The following is a 22,522-nucleotide window of genomic DNA, read 5'->3' as shown; positions in this document are numbered from 1 at the left end:
CCGGTATCACATGTCGTCATATGCATGACTTCATGTGCCCCTCTGTGCGTCCCGCCCCCACCCAGTGCACGAGTGCTCACCTGGTGGTGGCAGTGGGTGGGCTACACAGCTCTTCACCCCCCGCACAAGCTCTCACCTGGCAACAGCAGGGGGGGTACGTGGAGGGTGATCTTCGCCCTCCGTGCATCCCACCCGACTGGCAGCAGCAGGCTACACAAGATAGTGGCCCCCTCAATATTGAGGGGGCTCAGCCCCCTACCCACAAATAATGAGGGGGCTGAAGCCCTTTCCACACCCTCCGGTTGGTGCCACTGGGTCCTGCCCAACACTGGCAAGCGGCCTATGAGAAGGCAATGAGCCCTTGGGCTGGAAACATTGTTCAGTTTCTGTTAATTGATTCTCATGGGAAACTTGCAGATTCTGGCTTCAAACAATTAACTCAAGGCAGTGTCAATTTACTCTTGGCAGAAAGCCCAGGTCAGCTTGACCTAGAAACTGCTTACTCTGATTGGTTAACGACCAGCATTCAACTCTTAACTAGGGATTGCTAGCTCAGTTTGATGTGAGGTGTGTTAGGAGTAGAAGTGCTGTGTATGGTTTTGAGAGAGAGAGAAAAGAGAGGATTTATTTTGCTTTTATTTGTATGCAGAAACTCTGCTGGTTTTATTTTCTCCTTTTTAATAAATCCTGTAAATAGTTATTCTGAGTCTAGCTGACTAGTCATTACTGCCGCAACTAGCTTCTTCGCTGTGCAGGAAAACTCTGCTACGTTTGGGCTAAAGCCAATAGGGCTATGCCTGACACTTCAAAGTTCCAAGAGGTTATGGGTATTGTGCTGCCAGCCTGAGTTGTGGTGGTGTCAGCATCAACGGCGTTGGTTCCAGTAGTTCCAGAAGTTGTTGTTCCTGGCTGGTTCCTGACCGTGGTGAGCTGGTGACGCAGCGGACAGAAGGACAACAGCTGCAGCGTGTGAGTGCTGGGTGCTGTGGTTCCTGTTCTCTCTCTCGGTGGTCGTGAGTAGCTGGTTCCGGGTTCCAGGGACATCGCTCTCAAGATGGCCTCACAACCAGTTCAGATGGCTTTTGAGCGTCTGAATGACTCCAATTACTTGCTGTGGTCGGAACGCATGCAGGCAGTGCTGCAGAGGGATCGTCTCTGGCAAGTGGTGAGTAAGTTTCCTGCGAAGCCTGATGATGAAGACCTCGATAAAGACCAAAGAGCAAGGGCCACAATTGTCTTGGGGCTTGAAGATTCCCAGTTGCCGTATGTGAGGGGAATCAAGACAGCTAGAGGTGTGTGGCAAGCACTTAAAGAACTCCATGTGCGTGAGACAGCGGTTTCCAAGCTGTTCATTCGCAAGGCATTGTACAAGGCAATGTTACAGCCTGGGGTTACAATGCAGGAACACCTACACAGTTTACAGTTAAAGTTTACTGCGTTACAGGAAAGAGACTGTGCGTTAGACCAGCAGGAGAAGGTGGCTATTATTTTGAGTTCTCTCCCGGAAAGCTGGGAAAATTTAGTTTTGTCTCTAGAAGGCATGCAGGAGCGTGATTTATCCGTCAGTTATGTTACTGGGCGCTTGATTGAAGAATGGCAGAAGAGGCAAGAAAGGTCGTTTGCTGCAGAGGCTTCTACAGGTGGGCGGTTTGGAGGGAGTTCTCATGCTGTGCCAGAGGTGAAGCAAGAGCAGCGTACCGGTGAGGAGTCAGCGTTTGCTGTTAGGCGTTGTTTCCGATGTGGGTCTTCAGCACATCTAAAACGACAATGTCCGGAGTTGGTCAAGTCTCAGTGGCCGGTGCAGGAGCAGAGACGAGATCAGCAGCAGCAGCAAAAAAAGAAATTCTTCAAACGAAAACAGTCGGCTCAGCTGGTGACCGGCGAGGTCAAGATTGCTGATGAGAAACAAGCGGTCTGGGTGGTCGATACGGGAGCATCTTGCCACATCGTAAACTCAGATGACTTGTTTGTTTCCAAGAACTCAGCACAGCGCAGCCAGGTGGCTCTAGCAGACGGAAGTACTTCCGAAGTGATTTCAGGGGGTGCAGTTTTTGTTCCTTGTCTTCGTGAATGTCTGCAAAATGTACTGTGTGTGCCTTCATTAAGGAGCAATCTGATGTCTGTAGATTGTTTGCTAAAAGCTGGGTTTAAAGTGTATTTTGAAGGAGACAGTTGCATCATTAAGAAGGCTGGTGAGATTTTAGGCACTGCTAAGTCAGAGGGAGGCTTGTTTTGGCTTAAAGCAGGATCTCAAGCTGCAGCAGTAGTCAGTAAATCTCAGCCTGCAGTGAACAACAAAGCTATACATGACAACTGTGTGCACTTATTGCATAGGAAACTGGGGCATGCTTGCTGGAAAAGTGTACTAAAAATGTCTGAATTGGCTGATGGGGGTAATTTAAAGAGTTGTAACAAGTACCTTGATTGTAATGTTTGTAAAAAGGTTAAAACCCACAGAGTCTCTTACCCCAGAAGTGACAGAGTTAGTGAGTCACCGCTACAGCTGGTTCACATGGACGTAATTGGTCCATTTGCTGTAAGCAGGGGTGGATCGCGTTTTTCATTAACAATTGTGGATGACGCCACACGTTATTCTTGGGTTTTTCCCATGAAGAATAAGGGTGACGTGTTCACTAAGTTTAAAGGCTGGGTGGCATCTGTGGAAAGATTTCTGTCCACTAAACTCAGAAGGATTCAGACGGACAGAGGTGGCGAATTTATGTCAAATGCTTTTAGAGATTGGTTACAAAAGCGTGGCATTGGGCACAGAAAAACGAACGTTTTTTCCCCAGAGGAGAATGGCGTTGCAGAGCGAAAAAACAGATCTTTACAGGATATGATGTTTGCCATGCTTGATGATGCTGATTTGCCCATGTCTTATTGGGGGGAGAGCATGCTCACCGCGTGTTATCTCCAAAACAGGCTCTTTCATCAAACAATAGGTACAACTCCGTACTTTAAATTGTTTCAGAAAAAACCCAAAATTGACCATTTGCATGTGTTTGGATCAAAAGCCTGGGTATTAATTCCAAAACAAATGAGAAAGAAGGGAGATCCTAAGACCAAACAGTTAGTGTTTGTGGGTTACCAGGAGCTGGGAAAAGGTTTCCGCTTTGCTGAAGGGACAAATGGCATTGTGATCTCCAGGAATGCCAGTTTTTGTGAACATAGTGGCTGGGAGAGACTACATGCCAATACTGAGGTTTGGTTTGAACCTTCCCAGGAGCTTCATGACTCTGAAGGTAAACATAGAGAATCAGACTCTGAGGGAGAGGAAAGTTCAGATAAGAGCTCTCAAGAAAGTGGAGTTAGCCAGAGACCAGTTGCTAAGCAACAAAAGAGAGGTCGTAGTTCTGAAGAGGAAAGTGGGTCAGAAGAAAAATTTTCTCCCAGAAGGTCTAAAAGACAAAACAAAGGAGTGCCTCCAGTGCGTTTTTCTCCTGATACTGCAAATGTTTTTAGTGTGATTGCAGAACCCAAGAGTTTTCAGGAGGTGTTAAAGTTACCAAAAGAGGAGGCAGAGCGCTGGAAACAGGCAATGGAGGAAGAGATGTCCTCTCTGAATGAGCACAAGGTTTTTACACCAGTAGCAGCGCCTGAGGGGGCAAAGATTGTAGGCTGCAGGTGGGTGTACAAACTTAAACCACTGGTGACAGGAGAGTACAAATACAAAGCTCGCTTAGTGGCTCAAGGATACTCTCAGAGGCCTGGAAAAGATTATGACGAGACTTTTTCCCCTACTGCTAAGGCGGACAGTGTAAGGCTGATTCTAACGCTTGGAGCAAAGAGAAAACTCCTGTTAAACCATTTTGATATCCAGACTGCATATTTACATGCATCAATATCAGAAGACCTGTATCTAGCCGAACCGCCTGGTTATGAGACAGGTTCCAATAGAGTGTTAAAATTAAACAAAGCTCTATATGGTCTCAAACAGGCTGCAAGATCTTGGAACAAATGTTTCCATGAGGCCTTAGTGTCATTTGGTTTCAAGCAGAGTACAGCTGACAATTGTGTTTATGTACGTGGTACAGGCAGTGATCAAGAGTTTTGTCTGATCTATGTAGATGATGTATTGTATGCCTGCAAATCAGATAAACAAACTAAGAGGTTTGCCAAACAATTGTCCAGTAAGTTCAAAGTGAAAGACTTAGGCCCGGTTAGGACATATCTAGGGTTGGAAGTGTGCTGGGCCCAAGATGGCAGCTGCCTAATTAGTCAGCAGAACAAAATTAAACAACTACTGACTACATACAGGATGCAGGATTGCAAAGGGGCAGTGGTGCCTATGGATCCAGGTTTCATAAAAACACTTCATACAGATGAGAGTCCTGAATTTGAACATCCTGATGTATATCACTCTGTAATTGGAAGTTTATTGTATCTAGCACAGTGGTCCAGACCTGATATTAGTTATGCAGTAGGCATATTAAGTAGATTGGTCTCAAAACCCACACTAAATGCCTGGAAAGGGGTAAAACAAGTTCTGAGGTATCTCAAACAGACAATTGGCTATATGTTACAATTAAATTCTTCAGAGGATGAAATGTTGAGTTGCTTCTGTGATAGTGACTGGGGAAATTTGCCGGATAGAAAATCTGTCACAGGACTGGTCATAATGGTCGGTGGAGCTTTAATCAGCTGGCGGTCACGCAAGCAAGACGTTGTAAGTGTGTCATCAACGGAATCAGAGTACGCCGCATTGAGTGAATTGTGCAACGAGGTGATTTATTTCAAGCATTTGTTAGCAGATTTAAATGTAAATTGTGGAGAATCAGTACGAGTTTACATTGATAATCAGGCTTGTATAACCTTAAGTAAAACAGAGGGTTTCAAATCACGTTCCAAACATATCTCTGTAAAATACCAAAATGTGCGTTGCTGTGTACAAGACAATATAATCACCTGTACTTATGTATCAAGTGAAGAAAATGTAGCAGATGTGTTAACTAAACCATTGGCAAAGGTAAAGAACAAGCGAATGTGCAAGGGTTTAGGTTTGCTGGAAAAATGATCTTCTACATAGGTGTATTTGATGTTAATTGTCCAGCAGAATCTGTGAGGGGGTGTTCAGTTTCTGTTAATTGATTCTCATGGGAAACTTGCAGATTCTGGCTTCAAACAATTAACTCAAGGCAGTGTCAATTTACTCGTGGCAGAAAGCCCAGGTCAGCTTGACCTAGAAACTGCTTACTCTGATTGGTTAACGACCAGCATTCAACTCTTAACTAGGGATTGCTAGCTCAGTTTGATGTGAGGTGTGTTAGGAGTAGAAGTGCTGTGTATGGTTTTGAGAGAGAGAGAAAAGAGAGGATTTATTTTGCTTTTATTTGTATGCAGAAACTCTGCTGGTTTTATTTTCTCCTTTTTAATAAATCCTGTAAATAGTTATTCTGAGTCTAGCTGACTAGTCATTACTGCCGCAACTAGCTTCTTCGCTGTGCAGGAAAACTCTGCTACGTTTGGGCTAAAGCCAATAGGGCTATGCCTGACACTTCAAAGTTCCAAGAAACATTTCTCTACCTCAGTGATGAAAAACAGGCACTCACTCTAATGCGCCCCAGGTCACACAGGGCTTCAAAGGTCAATATCAGAACCTTAAATCTAACTTGGAAACAAACTCGCAGCCAGTAGAGCTCTGCTATATGGGATTAAATATTTTATCTATACCTCTTGCCTGTCCTTTCCTGACTACTTCCAAGCTGAGCACTGGCAGCTGGATGACACAAAACACATACAGACAATCTGGCATTCAATGCAGTAAAATCTGTAAAGGAAACATTTGAAACTGTTCCAAATATTTTCCTATCTTAACCTCAGCATGTTAGGATTTTTCAGGTCATGCAGATATATTGCCTTGATTTACTACCTAAGTTTATGAAAGTATGTTTTCCCCTGTACATATTAATGTTTGCCTTTATAGCTTGCAATTACTAGGCAAAATCCCAGCTGTGATTACATTTCAGTTATAATTAATGACAACTGAGTCAAAGTTATTATGATTCTATTTGTCATACTGCCTGAAATGTAATTTGGAACATAATACTAAGACCCACTTCTGTGTGACAGTTACTCAGCAACTAAGTCTTCTTAAGATGTCCTGCTGAACATCTTGAAAGCTAACTATATGCAGATTATTTCACAGAAAAACAGCTTCAGGCTAAAAACACAGGGAGAAGTTTCCAAAATCCAGTAGAAAGTGCTTGAATCGATGTCATTGTTTAGTGAAATATGATAATTAACTAATTTAGGCATGCAGAGAGAGCAAAAGGATGAAATGGAGAAAAGTTACTGAATTGTTCCAACTAGATGTGAAGAGAGGCAGCACTTTCCAGAGTACAGCAAATTAAAATGAACTTCATTTTCTCTTTCCCTCTTTCCACATTAACACAGAGTCTGCTTTAGCATGCCTGTTTTGGGTTGGGGTAATCCCTGGGAGTGTCTGATCAATTTTACTGTCCTGACACTGAATCAAGCTTAAGCATCACTCGATTACTGAATCCAACTTCTTAACTAGCAATTGAATTTATATTCAACTTCATATATTGAAGTTCATATATTGAACTTCAGCACAGTTCTATGAGGCCATCAATTAGCCTTGGGAAAATCGCGAGGGTTACTCCTCTTATATCGGCTCTAGGGCTGCCCTGAGGGAATCAGAAGAAAAAAAGTCTATGCCAGTAAATTCCATCAATCTGCCTGAGAAAATCTGCAATTGTTTGTTTTAGTATATAAAAATTGGGTAGTTTGGCAGAAGATTGTATGTAAATGCAATAAATAAATGTATAACATCTTGTGACATTGGTACATTTGTCCATAGAAATACAGTGAACTTTAAGGGCTGAAAGCAACGGTGTGCAGTCCATCAACTAGTGGGACTAGCCTAGCCCCCTTAATGTTCCCAGCAGCACCTTTCTGTGTACCTGCTTAGCCAGTGTCTCCACGCTCCGTGTGTGTGTGTGTATGTGTGTGTGTGTGTGCATAGCCAGGGGAGCAGGAAGCCCCCAAATCAATAAAAATCTATAAAAACACATAGCTGAGGTTCTGCCCCCCCCCCCAACAAAAGGCCTGTCTCCCTGATAAAAATCCTGGCTACGCCCATGTGTGCATGTGCATCTCTGTGTTTGTCTGTCTCTCTGATTACCTCCGCAAAGGCTGCAAAACTGCATGACCCTGCACAGCAATACACATGCAAGAGCAGGAAGGGGCTGCTTGAAGCAGAACTGCAGCCCCTCCTCCTTCATTGTAAAGGAAGAGCAGTCGGAAAGCCTATGGGATGGGAGTGGAAGACAAGAATCCTGGAACCTTCATATCTCCCTTCCTCCCTCCCCACCTTCAGCCTCCGTGTTTGTGTGTGTCTTTTGAAAGCATGGTGTTTTAATAAAACAACCACCTAGCCCAGGGGTAGGCAACCTAAGGCCCGGGGGCCGGATACGGCCCAATTGCCTTCTCAGTCTGGCCCACAGACAGTCTGGGAATCAGAGTGTTTTTACATGAGTAGAATGTATGCTTTTATTTAAAATGCATCTCTGGGTTACTTGTGGGGCATAGGAATTTGTTCATTAATTTTTTTCAAAATACAGTCTGGCCCTCCACATGGTCAGAGGGACAGTGGACCGGCCCCCTGCTGCAAACGTTTGCTGACCCCTGACCTAGCCCCAATCTGCCAGAACCTGAAAGAACAGCAGCAACATTCAACAACTAACAGCACAATCATAGAAAGGGAAATGATGAAGAAAGCGGGGGTGTTTAAAATGGTTTTTTTTTAGTGAGAGGGTGGAATCCACCTTCCGCCTGGGGTTGTCTTTTTGAAAAAAACAAAGCAAAGCAAAGCCATCCCCCCCCCTTTTTTTTGCAAGGTGCTAGGAATGGGCAAACTGACCGGCTGGGAATGGACTTCCTTGGGAGACTGAAGGATTTTAGGCATCTGCCAGGGATGTTTGAGTGGAGATTCCTTGGGGTCCTCAACTCTACAACCCTAACTGTTCCCCCATGAAAAGTTCCACCTCACGCCACTGGCTGAAAGGGGATTTCAACAACAGCTCTTTCCCCTCTACCTCATAAAGCCAAAGATTTCACATTCTAAGGAGACACAGATAATGCAGGAGGGCAGCTATTAGCATCACAAGATACTCCTCCAGCCGTTTCAATAACACCTCATGTCCAAAGTAAGGGAATCAATATTTTAAGTGGGCAGAGGGAGGGAAACAAGAATAGTCCAGAAATGTCCTGAGTAGCAATATATTCTTCAAACAGGCTTTTCATACCTACTAGAAGGGGGAAATTGCATTGCTTCAGTTTCCTAATCAAAAATGCCTGTGTTGGAATTAGTCTTGTTCCTGAGAACTCTGCAGCATAATAAAAAAGTTTCTCCAGGGGTTTTCGCCCCAATTTTCATTGTAAATGGATTTAAGGCAAGCTGCTAAAGTGATTTATTTTACCAACATATTCTGCTGTCATACTAAGATAAACATATAAACTCTTTCCTTGTTACAAGATTTTAGAACACAGCCTTCCTTGTTACTTCTTACCTCCACATCTTTTTAGAATGTAATTTATTAAATGTGCTGTAATAGCTCCCAAATACATTTCAATTCCTGCCCTGTGAATGGAGGTCTTGATTCAAAACCATTAAAAACTAAATTCCTTGTATCATTTTTTTTCCATGTGGGGAAGATTCATTTGAAAAAAGGAGCATAACATACCTCACACCACATGAATTTAAAAATTTAGTTGCTTTGGTGGAAACATTGCCACTGTTGGTAAGAAAAACAATCCAAATGTTGCCCGGTAAACAATTAATAAACAATGTATCTGCAAATATAAGTAACAATCCATCACTCTGATTTAGAGTCTCAAAAGTTCTCAAAGGAGCTCCTCTGTATCCTCTGCCACAATCATTTCAGTGCAGAGAATGGGTGATGGAATGCACACATCACTTCATTTCCTAAGCGTCCTGTATCATTTTGGGGGCGATAATCCACAGCCAAATGTAAATGCTTACATTAGGAAGCATTCCAGGTTAGATTATCCAACAATTAAAAAAAACCATATATTTTAAGAGCTCTTCCAGTTTCCACACATTTATCCAGTAAACATGTAGAACCATCTACATAGTCTCAGGTTCTAAACAATGTACCAATTCCTAAACATAGGAGTGCACATATTTACAAAAGCGTATATGTGCCAAAGAGGCAAAGTACTGGAGGTTTATGGTGTGGAAACTAGGGTCCACAGCACTCACGTGTCATGAACCATGTCATGAAGCAAAGGATCCTCACGTCCTTGTCTGACATGTAATTTCTTATCTTACACTAAGCATATATTGAACATTTACTCAGAACATCCTGTGTTACAACTCTAGGTCACTCTGACACCATAATCTAAAAGCCCTTGCTTACAACATCACAGGGGACAATGCCAAGCTGAAGACTGTTGGGCAAACAGTTCTGGGAGGGAAAAAATATATCTATTAACATTCTCTGCAAAATATCTCTAACTGCCACACACTGGTGACAAATGTGGCACAAGTAGCAATGCTGACAATACATTAGGTCACATGCCTAAGGCACTAGCATTGTGAGGCAATCTCTCAGTCTACTCCATTTTACTGTCAGAGAGAACAATGTACCATGCTCTGTAGTCATGTGTATTTCAAGAAATTGTGCTCAGGAACTTAATTTCTTCTCTTAAGAACATCACAGTTCTTTAGATAGTTAACAAGGACCACAAATAATCTTACTCACAGGGGCATTCTGTTTGATGGTGTCTTCAATAATGATTGAATGAAGCCTGGTATTTTCCCCAGAAAATGATGGGAAATAAAGTGCGTATGTTAAATTCTCCATGTGTGAGAATAAAATTTGAAAAGGCAAAAAACCCCAGTGCTCACAGGCCCAAAACTCACTGTTCATGGATTCATGGATTCTACAAGTCATTCCTGATTTGTATGCCTATGTGTTTTCCATTTTATGCCCTGGCACCCTATTCAATTGCTATGGCTTTATATGCATGCCTCAGAGAATATGCACATCTGGTGGGTGGGGTGGGGTGGGAAGAGTCTGTCTTGCTCTCCCACCAGGAGGGCATTATAAAAAACAATTCGCCTTTTAAGCAGCCTATTTATCTTAAAGAGGTGTAACCACTATTTCAATAAACACAATGGAGAATTATTCTAACACAGAAGATTCTAAAACACAAACTAAATATGGAGCGCAATAACCGTGCTCCCTCTTCCTACCCTGCCAGAAATCATAGAATCACAGAATTGCAAAATTGGAAGGGACCTTGACAGTCATCTGGTCCAACTCCTGCAACTAAAGCATACGTGACAGATGACCATTAAATCTCTGCTTAAAAACCTCCAAGGAAAGAGAGTCCACCACTTTCCAGGGATCCGTTCCACTGTTGAACAGCTCTCACTGTCAGAAAGCTCTTTCTGATCTTTAGTCGGAGTCTCCTTTCTTGTAACTTGAATCCATTGGTACAGGTCCTCCCCTCCACAGCAGGCGAAAACAAACTTGCTCTACCTGCCATGTGACAGCTCTTCAGATATGTTAAGCCATTCCTGTTTAGAAGGTTCTTTTTAACAGCTAGAAGGTCTCCCTCCCTAGGGAAAGTTTCCAAAGTCAGGGACCCCCAAAAGAAAAGGCCCTGAATCTCATTGTCCCTTTCCATACATCCTCCCTAAGAGCTGGTAACTAGGTTATATTTTGGATGGGCTTTGGAATTCATAAGCAATCCTGGCTGTAAATTCTGCGCTGCCTTCTGTGTACAAAGAAGTATTGAACTCAACGGAACCGAGCATGAATATCTAAGCCAGGCTTCCTCAACCTCGGCCCTCCAGATGTTTTGAGACTACAATTCCCATCATCCCTGATCACTGGTCCTGCTAGCTAGGGATCATGAGAGTTGTAGGCCAAAAACATCTGGAGGGCCAAGGTTGAGGAAGCCTGATGTAAGCACAGGATTGCAGCTTTTGTCTGAACGTCACCAATACTGGCTTTCATAGTAGAACAAGGGTTTATAATTAACTAAGATTATCCAGTTGACCTTATTATTCAAACACAGGACTGAGGGGCACACTGACACATCAGTATATATTGTACAATCAGAAAAAGGTCGTGATGGTACTAAGGGTGGGAGGGAGGGCAGGGAGAACAGTTGGCTGCCCTTTGTACTGAATGCAAAACAGGGAAGCCCCAAATACTGAATTTCACAGAGATCAACAGAAATCATCTTGCGAAGGCGAGCAATACTGCTGTGTCTCTGCAATAACTTTCAAATGCAAAGGCACAGAAGAATTAACAAACCCTAGAGGAGATTGAATGGAAAGAGGTACTTCCAGATCTGTGACACTCACAGAGGCACATCAGATGCCTCCTCATTTTCAACCAGGGCTTGTCCACACTTCCGTTTGGCCCAGTACTTTCCCCTGGGAAAACCTGCAGTTTAGCACTGAATTGGAACAAATGGCAATCAGGTTTTCCACAGATTGCTGCTTGTTCTGATTTAGTGCTAAAGAGCAGGTTTTCTAAGGGGAAGTGGCCGGACAAAGGCAACACCACTTGGACCTGTGCCTAGAAAGCATGGGACAAGCAGAAATAAATTGAATAAATAAGTGGACAAGCCCCTAGTTAATTTATTCCAGCACAAATGCCTGTGACCCAAGCAGGCCTAACATCCTTTCACCTCTTTATTTCTGGATCCCAAAAAACACATTTCTATATAATTCAAGCTCCCATTTCTGGAGGTAGTTTTATGGCACTTACAACTCTTACATAGGATGCATACCCATATTTTCATATGCTTGTATCAAGCAATGAAAGGCAGATCTGATAAGATGATTGGCACCAAAACATGGTCATTTTGCTTCTCGTTAGGAAGAATAATGCTGCAACAACCTGAGAAGCACACTTACTCTCAACAAAACATACTTACTTAAAGAAGCAAAATGATCAGCCTCCTAGACTGATGGCACAGAATACAACCAGGAATGAACACCTCAATCAAGAAGTGTATTTACTTTATATCCTTCCTTTCATCCAAGGAATCCAGAGCAATATTGAAAGACTGCTTGTTTTATCCTTACAGTATGAGGTAGGAAGGTTCTACAGAACAGGTTATGCAACTGGTAGTATCAGACGTCAGTGCCCCCGCTGACCTTTACATCTGTAACTATACCATCCACTGCAGTCCAGACAGACCCATCTACCAAGAAGGCATCAACCACCAAACAGTAGTTGATGCCATCAGACTCCCCTGTACAATATTATGCTGGTATGCTATACACCTGAAATATCACAAGAGCAAAACCTTAATCACTGAAAAAAGTTACTGTGTATATTCCCTGACCTTTTCCTCTTATGGAAAAATGCAGTACCCTTTAAAAAAAAACAATGAGACAAAGAGCTAGCAGTTAGTTGGGCTTAAAGACAGACTTCAGCTTACACAGCTACCTTAATACAGTGTTTCCCACAGTTTGGCAAAACCACCTCCCATCTGCCTTTCTAAAACCTTTTTCCAGTTATTTGGGGCAGAGGCAGGAGGAAAGTATTTCATGTGAGAGGGTACTTAGTGAATTTACAGTTTCAAATATTCCAGGAAATTATGTTATGTGATGACACAGCGCTGTTGACAGGGATTGGGGAGGGGTAGAGCCTGTCCCATATTCTATGACCCCATGCTACCTCCCACTCAAACAAGTGCCACCACTGTCCCTAAAACTTCTGATAATTTGGCAAGGCTAGACTTCAGATCAGCCCTAGTTGAAATTATGTGACTGTAAGCACATTTATTTAATGTATGGGAAATTTCAGAATGGCCATCAGAATCCTGCAGGACAATATTTCTAATTGTAGTATTTTTATTTCTGATTTAAGTTAACAAGTCTAATACGGACTCAGATTATGTAGACGTGAACCAGATCATTTATTAAAACAGATAATTATCACTGGGAGTGCCCTTTTATATCTCATTAGTTAAATGCAACATCACAGAAGGACCCAGCAAATTAAGAAAACACACTAAAAATGCTTAATAATTTAAGTAATTTAAGTGCCAGGGGTGGGTGGGGTGGGACCGGAAGCATCTCAAGTGAAACATGATTGATACTGAACATCTTTTTGCTACAAGTAACTTTGCATAAGCTGGAATTTGGATGTCTAAATGGAACACGTAGTCACACACTTTTGAGATTTAGTTGGTGTGGATTTGAAAGGCTTAATATATTTTTCAGTGCATTTTTAATTCCTTGGCATTTAGTGTGACTCAACATAAACCCCATGTGAAGCTGCACCACTTATTAAAAGTATATTTTCAAAGTGAATTTCAGATAGAACAATCCCCAGCCACCAAGACACAGGACCTGTATGGTTCCGTCAGTGCCTCAGGTCTGATGGAACACATTACCTCAGAACCTAGGTAACAGGAGTTTTATTAAGGAGATTGTGTTTTACCTCTCAGCCACTGATTTTTTCGGTAAATAGAAATCCTCTCCTGCAAGGTAGGCAGCTGCAGTTCCCCCTCCAAAATAGACTTTCCTCAGGCAAGCAGCGGCTTCATTCTTTACCAGCAGTGCGCCTAGACCAGTGGGGAATCCAAACATCTTATAGAATGACAGAGGCACAAAGTCTGCTTGATGAAGGCTTAAGTCTAACGGAGAAGTGCTGACATAAGATGCTGCATCCAAGAGGACACTCCACTTCCCTTGGACCTCGATGGGGCGGAGCTGCCCAGATTTTATCTGTTCTATCCATGCAAGAGGATATCTAGTCCCTGAAAAATTGCTCTGAGCAGGATAGCAGAACAAGTGAGGTGTTTTGCAGCTGTTCCCTCCAGCCACCGAGTCATCTGTCCCCAACAGTAGATCCTTTGGTTTCACTGGAACTGACAATACATTCATTGCATCAGCGATTGCTCTCATGCCCACCACAGAGGTGTGGTTATCAGTGAGGTAGCAAAAGCGGCTGCCAGGATCCTCTGCTGTTTCAGGAACCCAAGGGAAGGCCTCTGCAACAAGTTTGAGTGCCGTTGTACTGCCTGAAGTGAAGATGACTGTGTAGTCTTCCACAGATGTATTGAAGTGCTGCAGTATCCTGAAAAAAGAGAAGGGAAACACGGCATCATGGAAAAGGTCTTTTCCCTCCACTATTTTATACTACTATAATATTTTTCTTGTGTCCTGGCAACCTTGCTAATTCTGTCCGCTGCACCAAGTAGTGGTTTTTACAAAGCTGCCCAATGGCATCATCATTCCCTGTGGGGAATACATACATTTAATTTACATTTAATTTCCCCTATCAAATAGGAGGTTGACTTTCAATGCACTGCAAAATCTTTTTGACCTGGGGTGACACTGCTGCAGGAAAGAAAATAGTTCAGCAACCCAAATGGGTAGTTTGATCTAATGCTGGAGAAGGACATAGAGTAAGACCACGTCACTACATAGCAATTAAACACAAAGGCATTCTGATCCCAAGTCCGCTACACAAACCTCCCAACTGGATGAGAAGGGGGGGGGGGGAGTCTTACAAATGCCAGCATAGGAGTTTGAGGAGACAGGGTAAACTTGTAAAATCTAACACCCTTTGATCTGGAACACAGAGCACTATCATAAAAACACAAGAAGAATAAAATTGTTTTGTTCCTAAACTATAAATTAAGCATCCAATTTCAAGTTCATATACTGTATTGACAACTGCAATGTTGTCAAGCACCTGCACGCAGAGAACAGAGCACATTGCTGTGTGAAAGTTACATGGGAAATAACTTTTATGGTATTTCCCAAGCAGACTGGGGGGTGGCGGAAATGATGCCATCTGCTGTGATAAAGGCCACTTACTGTTTTTGGTGGCGGCGGCAGCTCAGCGTGGCCATGAGCAAGCAAGGGAGAGTCCCCCCAAAAGCTTCCTGTGTGGCTAGCTGGCAACATCATCAGGCTCTATTAAGCATAATTATTTAATGTACATTGGAATGGAAAATAAATATATAATGTCCCCGTATTGTACTGGTAAAGCATGACTGGAAATTTCCATTGAAGCTGAAGAAAGCCTAACAGGTTAATTATTAAGTAGGGCTGTATCTTTTTGGCTCAGGCATAAGGTGTTTAAATCACATGAAAAGGATTGCATGACAGGTCTATGCATATGCTAATCTGTAGGCATCTTGTGTGAGAGCTCTTTGTTTTCAAGCTACTGAAGAGAATGGACATATTAATTCTCTGTCTCCTGTAAACTGCCTCAGGCAAATGGAAGCTGTTTGGATAGAGTCACAGCTTTGATTGTTAGCTCAGGATCAAGATCTTTGTAATCTAAGATGTTATGTCTTATGTTTAGACAAGTATAAGAAATTATGTGTCTAACTGAATATAACTTTTATTGTTTTAAGTTGTTTGGAGTTGTCTGAAATGCCAAAAAAGAAAATTAAAAGCTAGCATAGAAATGAAGGACACGTACTGCCGTGTGGCTTGCACCTACATCACAGCCATCCATCAGGGACAGAGTCAGACTTACGTTTCACTCATCTGGTGACTCCCCTGCCATATCATCTATATCACAATATGCACACAACACACACAGAGACCACACTATCAACACTTGCACAATCACAGTGGCACTCTCATAGGGCACGAGGCTGGGAAACTGCAAACAAGAGTTCAAGCCTCAGCACACACCTGTTTTTCATGCTTGGGGGAGGGAAAAGAAAAGCGAGAGAGGGAGCACCTGGGACTCAAACCCAAATAGCACACATCCCAGAGCAGCTCCCTATCCATCCTGCCACTTACAACTGCAGGGCGGACATTTAACATAAGGTATGATAAGACCCAAGCACATGAATTAGACCTAAGCATCAGTGCAACCCTTCCACTTTTGCTTGGATCAAAGATATCTCTGTTACAACATTTCTAGATGGAGGAATCAAGAAATATGGTTAGTTCAGTGGAAGCTTATTTATGCCTCATTCCTCCACAACAGATTAATGGAGCAAATGATGAGAAGGTTTTTGTTATCATAATTACAATGGGGATTGTTCTGACACGAAGCAAATTAGCCACCTGAAAGGATCCTGCTGTGCAAACACTGTGCAGCTTAACTGGCCCAAATCAGAAAATACTCTTCCAGTTTTACGCTATCACACTTTGTGGAGATTTAGAAAAGCATTGCCCACATTGTCCTATGTATATGAGGCTTATCCCACATGGAGAGCCAGAAGGGGCACAGGGAGTTACTCTGCAAAGGGTCCCCTCTGACTGCAGATTCAAAATATCAATAAGTCTCCCTACTGCTGAGACCATCACTCAAAACAGAACAGATCCCTTTTCATTTCACGGTAGCACCCTGTTGATACTATCATACCTCTTTCATGTGCATCAGTTTATTTAGCTCAGTTGGTCATATGGGCCAGCTGCATATTCCTGCATTGCACTAGAATGACTAGATGATCGTCAGAGTCTCTTCCAGCTCTACAATTTTATGATTCTAAACTAAGGCAGGTGGTTCAGAGTGGCAATTGTGCTCTTCAGGTCCTTTCCTGCTTGTTCTGCTGGACTGTATGAGTTGTGAGAGCAGCGGAGGTGGGAGTTTGAGGGTACTTTCCAGGCTCCACAAAGAGGCCACAGAGGTCCCAGAATGAGCCAACCATGGCTGCTGCCAGGCTCTTTCCACCTCCCTATATGAGCATTTTTCTGTGGGGGAGTGACACCAAAATGAGGAAGGACAGTAAAGTCAGCTCCCACTCACCCCTTTCCACAGAAAGATCTGGTTCCAACCCAAATACTTTTTTAAAGCAAACCACAACCAGTTTTCTAATCCAACTGAAGTTGGTTTGAGGGGTGAAAACGCATCAAGTATTTTCCAAGAAACTGCAGGACTGACAGGAAAAGGATGTGTGAATGTGGCTTCAAAAATTAGCAGTGGAAGTGCACTGGATGGAGAGCAGTGGCGTAGCGTGGGTTGTCAGCACCCGGGGCACGGCAAGTAATTTGCGCCCCCTAACCCTAACCCTCAGATGTTGCGCCCGGTGCGGCCGGCCCCCCCTGCACCCCCCACGCTACGCCACTGATGGAGAGTAACTGGTGATGTGAACCTGTGCATCCTGCCACTCCATTTCCTTAACGGGCAGAGCCATAGATAGAGCAGTCAGGAGTTTGGAGGCTGGCAGTCAGCAGTGTTCCAGCTTACACTGCAGAAATTCAGACATGCTATTTTTATATTGCAATTATCTCTCTGAAGCCCAAAGAACTTCATTTTTACATAGAGCTGTTAATTGTTCTCACTCTTTCTTCTTCTTTTAAATTACTCAATTCAGATCAATTCCTTGCAAACCTCGTTTTGATTTATTTAGTACAAAAGCAGTGCTTTTTTCTAAGAAAAAAAATGGTGCAGGTACTCACAATTAAGTTGTTACTGTAAGCACCACACTTTCAACATGGAGGGGGGAGGCGCTGGTACTGCATATGCTTTAGTACCCCCAGAAAAAGTACTGTACAAAACTATTTTGCAACCAGGACCCGTACAGTTGCCAATAAACACTTTCCCCCCAATAATGTTTTATTGTACACAAAAAAATGATGTATAGATTTGCCTAAACTAAGTCTAAGCTCAGCAGCAGAGGTCAGCAACCTTTTTCAGCTGTGGGCCGGTCCACCATCCCTCTGACCATGTGGTGGGCCAGACTATATTTTTTGGGGGGGGTGGGGGAATGAAAGAATTCCTATGCCCCACAAATAACCCAGAGATGCATTTCAAATAAAAGCACACATTCTACTTATGTAGATACACGTTGATTCCCAGACTGTCCACAGGCTGGACTGAGAAGGCGATTGGGCCGCATCCGGCCCCCGGGCCTTAGGTTTCCTACCCCTGCTCTGCAGATTAGAATGGTGCAGTGACATGAAATTTTCCTCAGAGCTGCGAAAAGTTAATTTTAGGAACTACTCTCATTTGGGGGGAGGGGTTATTTTTATAGTAGAGTTTTATTGCTATGCTTGTATATGTTTGTATGTTTTTCCCCTCTTAGGTTTTATTTCCATATACTGTTTGGAGAGTTTGAAATATGAAGAAGTTTAGAAATGATTTTAATCGGAATACCATTTTTCATAAATGAAAATTTATACATCTGGAGAATTTCTTCAACATCCCAAGTAACATCATATCCACTCTGTCTTGGCAGCATGTGCAGCAGGGGAGATGAAGGGGCAGTTATGCTTCACTTTTTTCTTCCCACTGAAATTAATTGGAGGGAAGTTTCTTGCGCCAGGTTTGGTAACAGGTTTGCTGCAGTTTACCTCACTGAAGATGAACTGGGTGGTGGCAAGATCAGGGCTGTGATGGCAGGAAGGCAGCTCTGCCCCATGATATGGGCCACCACTTTGGCACCAGAGGAGTAAGTCCAATAAAACCTTGTCCCTTTGTAGTTCTCCCGATCTCTCATATCAACATGGCAACAATCACCAAAGTATTTAAAGGTATAGTCTCCCTCTATTTTTTATTATTATTTTTTTTACATTCTTATGTTTTCTGACAAGCAGCTAGCTTTTTTAAAAAGGGGTGGGGAACAAACAATATTTGCATTTTAGTACATTAGCAAGCATTATGGAAGTGAGAGCTGGACCATAAAGAAGGCTGATCGCCGAAGATTTGATGCTTTTGAATGATGGTGCTGGAGGAGACTCTTGAGAGTCCCATGGACTGCAAGAAGATCAAACCTCTCCATTCTGAAGGAAATCAGCCCTGAGTGCTCACTGGAAGGACAGATTGTGAAGCTGAGGCTCCAGTACTTTGGCCACCTCATGAGAAGAGAAGACTCCCTGGAGAAGACCCTGATGTTGGGAAAGATGGAGGGCACAAGGAGAAGGGAACGACAGAGGATGAGATGGTTGGACAGTGTTCTCGAAGCTACCAGCATGAGTTTGACCAAACAGCGGGAGGCAGTGGAAGACAGGAGTGCCTGGCGTGCTCTGGTCCAGTGCGTCACGAAGAGGCGGACACGACTAAATGACTACACAACAACACCAAAGCATTACCTGGCTCACTAGAGCACGCTGATTCACAACACCATTCAAAATAGTGGATGGCAAAAAACATGAAAATGAATATTTGCTCTAGCACTGATCAGAAATTGCTTCCATTAGTGCAGCTACATTTCACACCTTTCTGGCATAGGAGCTTTTTATTATATTTCTATATAAAAGTGTTGTTTTCACTACTGGGCCAGGCAATAGAGTATCACATCAGAAAAAGGCACACAGCTTAACAGCAGTCTGGCAAGCATGACGTGTGCTGGGCAGATTTCCCATCCTTCACTGCTACCAGAGTGTTACACCCAATGGATGTAATTGGGGTGCAGTTAGGCAATAATGACTTTTGCAAAAGGAAAGGGGGAAATGGCCCCTGCCAAGCAAGGAACATCATCAGTAGGTATACCCAGCAGTTTCCAGGCATGCAGGTAATCTGCTCACTTTTCCTGGTAAAAGATGTATTGCAGGGGGCCAAGTGTCCATGGAAGTTCATGTATGCAAGATGACAATTCAGAAAGCTCTGCAGCTTAGAATGGTGCCTCATTTCCGGGTCCGGCAGCCTAAGCTATTTCAAGAGGGTTGTTCACCTTGCAGGGACATGAAATTACATTCAGCTCCATGCCCCCATGATTACAAAGCAGTCAGGCATTGTTTTGGTTTGGCAGTGGGGCTGGACAAGCCATATGCTGCCTGGCCCCACCAGCTGGTAGCAGGGGGACTTGGGCTTTGTGAAGAAATGGGATGATCCTCAAAATACAAGGGCTCTCCTTAAAAGTCCTAAGGGAAACAGCACTCAATCTAGAGAGGGACAGTCAAAGTTCTGCTGCTGAAGAGTGACAAAGGAGAGCAGTATCCAACTTCCACCAGCCTCTTCCACACACTACCTCCCTCTCAGCTTTGGTTGACAAGCATCCAAGTTGGATTCCATCTCAATGAGTTTCATGTGCAACCAGTTTATAAACCTATTTGATGTTAAGTTAATGAAGTTGTGGCTTTGGGTCACCCCAGACGGCTGTATTGTCCCTTCTTTTGCTCTACACAAAAGGAGAACGTTCAGGACTTACAAGGAAAGGGAACTTTTTTTAAGTCTGCTTGTTTTAACTTAAATATGCCAGACAGTAGTTTGCTGCATCTCTACTAATGGAAACTCTTTAAAAAAATAATACACATCTTGCAATATACACAGGATATCCCAGCCACTAAACATGTCCATGTCAAGATAAGCCCGATGAGTGGCCTTAGGAAGCTGTCGGTGGGATGCAATGATGCTGACCTCCCACTGAAGTTAAAGGCCTTTCTCCCTTTCTCCTGGGATGCTCCTGACAAAGCACACAGCTGAGAGCCACTCATCAACACTGGGGAACCCAGCTGCAAGCCACAGCACTGCTTCTTTAAGTACCGGCTTAAAGTGAAAGGGCAGGGCTTGGGCACTCACATTAGGAGTTGCTGGTTGTAATGAGATTAGAACACTACGAAGAACAAGGTGTAGACCAACTTGGCCACATCCACTGGTTTGAGAAAGAGCAGCTTCAAGGAATTTCCTCCCTCCCTCCCTGTCAAAAAGAACACTTGTCTCCAACTGCCAGTTGCCCCCTGGAAATGCAGAATGGAAGGGAAGTGTGTTGTATCCATCAGCCAGAGGACTAAGGACTGCTGAGAGAAAGAGTGAGTGAGGTTTACGGGGAGTGGATGGGTGCATAATTACCTATAGCTTGTAAGCCACATTGAGAAACATTGAGTGAAGGGCAGGATGTAAATCTCTAAACAAACAAACCAGAACCTCCCAACACACAGCTCCTTCTCCTAGTTGCTACACTAGCTTTTAGTATGCACCTCACAGATCCACATTCTGTCATTAATGTAGTGAAAGTCCAGATGAGAGAGACTGCATTATACCAGTGGTTCTGACTAATGCTCTGCAGCATCTGATTTCTTTACACAAATATGTTGCATTGAAATATGGGATCAGGGAATTAATTAGGCAAACTACAAGAGATCTCTAAACAAGCACAAACAATTCAGTCCATCAAAACTTTGGGCTTTTAAACAGATGCACTGAGCACAGTAGAGTGCTCTAGTTTCATTCATCTGAACAGTCTCCAGTTAGTGACCTTTCAAAAGGACAAATCAATACTAAGCAGGTACTGCATCGGATGTTTCTTACTGCGTACTAAAGGTCAAATGAGATTTTCATGTATTTTACCAGTTACAACACTGTTTTGAGACAGACTTTGCTAACATTTCAGAGGAAAACCAGGGAAATTTCAATATAGAAGAGTCATCTCAAAACCAGCAATGACTTCTAGGAAAATAGGGCACCAACGTTAATCAATCTTTTTTGCTACTTAATATATTTTGGCTCTGCTTCCAAGAATGTTTCCTAAAAAAAATTCTGCTGAGTTTAGAGAGACTTAACTTTGAAGCAAAAATATATGGGAATGGGTAAAAGGATTGTTCGAGTTGGCAACTAGAGGCAAGTTGGGATGAGAACTTTAAAGTAAAAACAAAAATTGTTTGAAAACAGTGCACTGATAGGAGTGGATGGATCAGCCTATTTCTGTTCCATCCATTTTGCAACTGTCCCATTTTCTACAGGTTTCATTTTTTAAAGAAGCCATACCAAAAAAACAAACCCACATATGAACTGTATGTATACCCCCCCCCCAAAATGCATATTTTATAGATTCATAGAATTGTAGAATTGGAAGGTACCCAAGGGTCATCTAGTCCAATGTGGGGTTGAAACCCACAATCCTGAGATTAAGAGTCTCACGCTCTACCGCTTGAGCTATTTGTTTGCTTTTCTCTTCATTTCCTTCTAATATATATATATTTGTACAATTTTATATGGTTTTGAACCAAAACTGCATTGTAAAACTTAGAGAATGTGATTGTTACCTGCTTTCTAATCCATGTACAAGTCCAGGAACTGCAAATTAGGTCATTTTGCTTTAATCTGCAGACCAAGCAAAATTCTCGTCCATTCCTATTTACAGTACATGTCATTTCATGCCCCATTTGGCCCTCAGTTTATACCAGAAAGGGAGGAGGAGATATACCGGTAGGTGATCTAAGCAGAGGCTAAAAATCACACACATACATTAAACTGAGCTATTTGAAATGAACATCATATCCACTCATTTCTCTCGTAACAGTGGTCCACTTTGGGTAAGCTTAATTTACCACTTTTACAATTTAATATATGTACATGCTGCCCCTCAGCAAAGTTTCCAGGGCAGGTTACAAAAAAATTAAAATTAAAATAAAGGTGTGGCCCACACCTGGAATACTGTGTCCAGTTCTGGATATCACAATTTAAGAAGGATATTGACAAGCTGGAATATGTGCAGAGGTGGGTGGAAAATGATCAAGGGTCTGGAAACCAAGCCTTATGAGGAACAGTTGAAGGAGCTGAGTATGTTTAGCCTGGAAAAGGGGAGACTGAGAGGAGATATGATGGCCGTCTTCGAATATCTGAAGGGCTGTCTCATGGAACAAGTTTGT

General features: G+C 42.9%; 1 protein-coding gene across 1 annotated transcript in view; it reads right to left on the bottom strand.

Annotated features, from left to right (window-relative positions):
- MOCOS (molybdenum cofactor sulfurase) overlaps nt 1–22,522 on the bottom strand; it is an 89,303-nt gene that overhangs the window by 59,060 nt on the left and 7,721 nt on the right. Inside the window, exon 4 of the mRNA XM_081885835.1 lies at nt 13,458–14,096. Coding sequence (XP_081741961.1) covers nt 13,458–14,096 — 639 coding nt within the window. The remainder of the gene's footprint in view (nt 1–13,457; nt 14,097–22,522) is intronic.

This window comes from Podarcis melisellensis, assembly GCF_964234715.1.
Source record: "Podarcis melisellensis genome assembly, chromosome: 13".
NCBI lineage: Eukaryota > Metazoa > Chordata > Lepidosauria > Squamata > Lacertidae > Podarcis > Podarcis melisellensis.
This window is presented reverse-complemented; position numbering and strand designations above follow the sequence as displayed.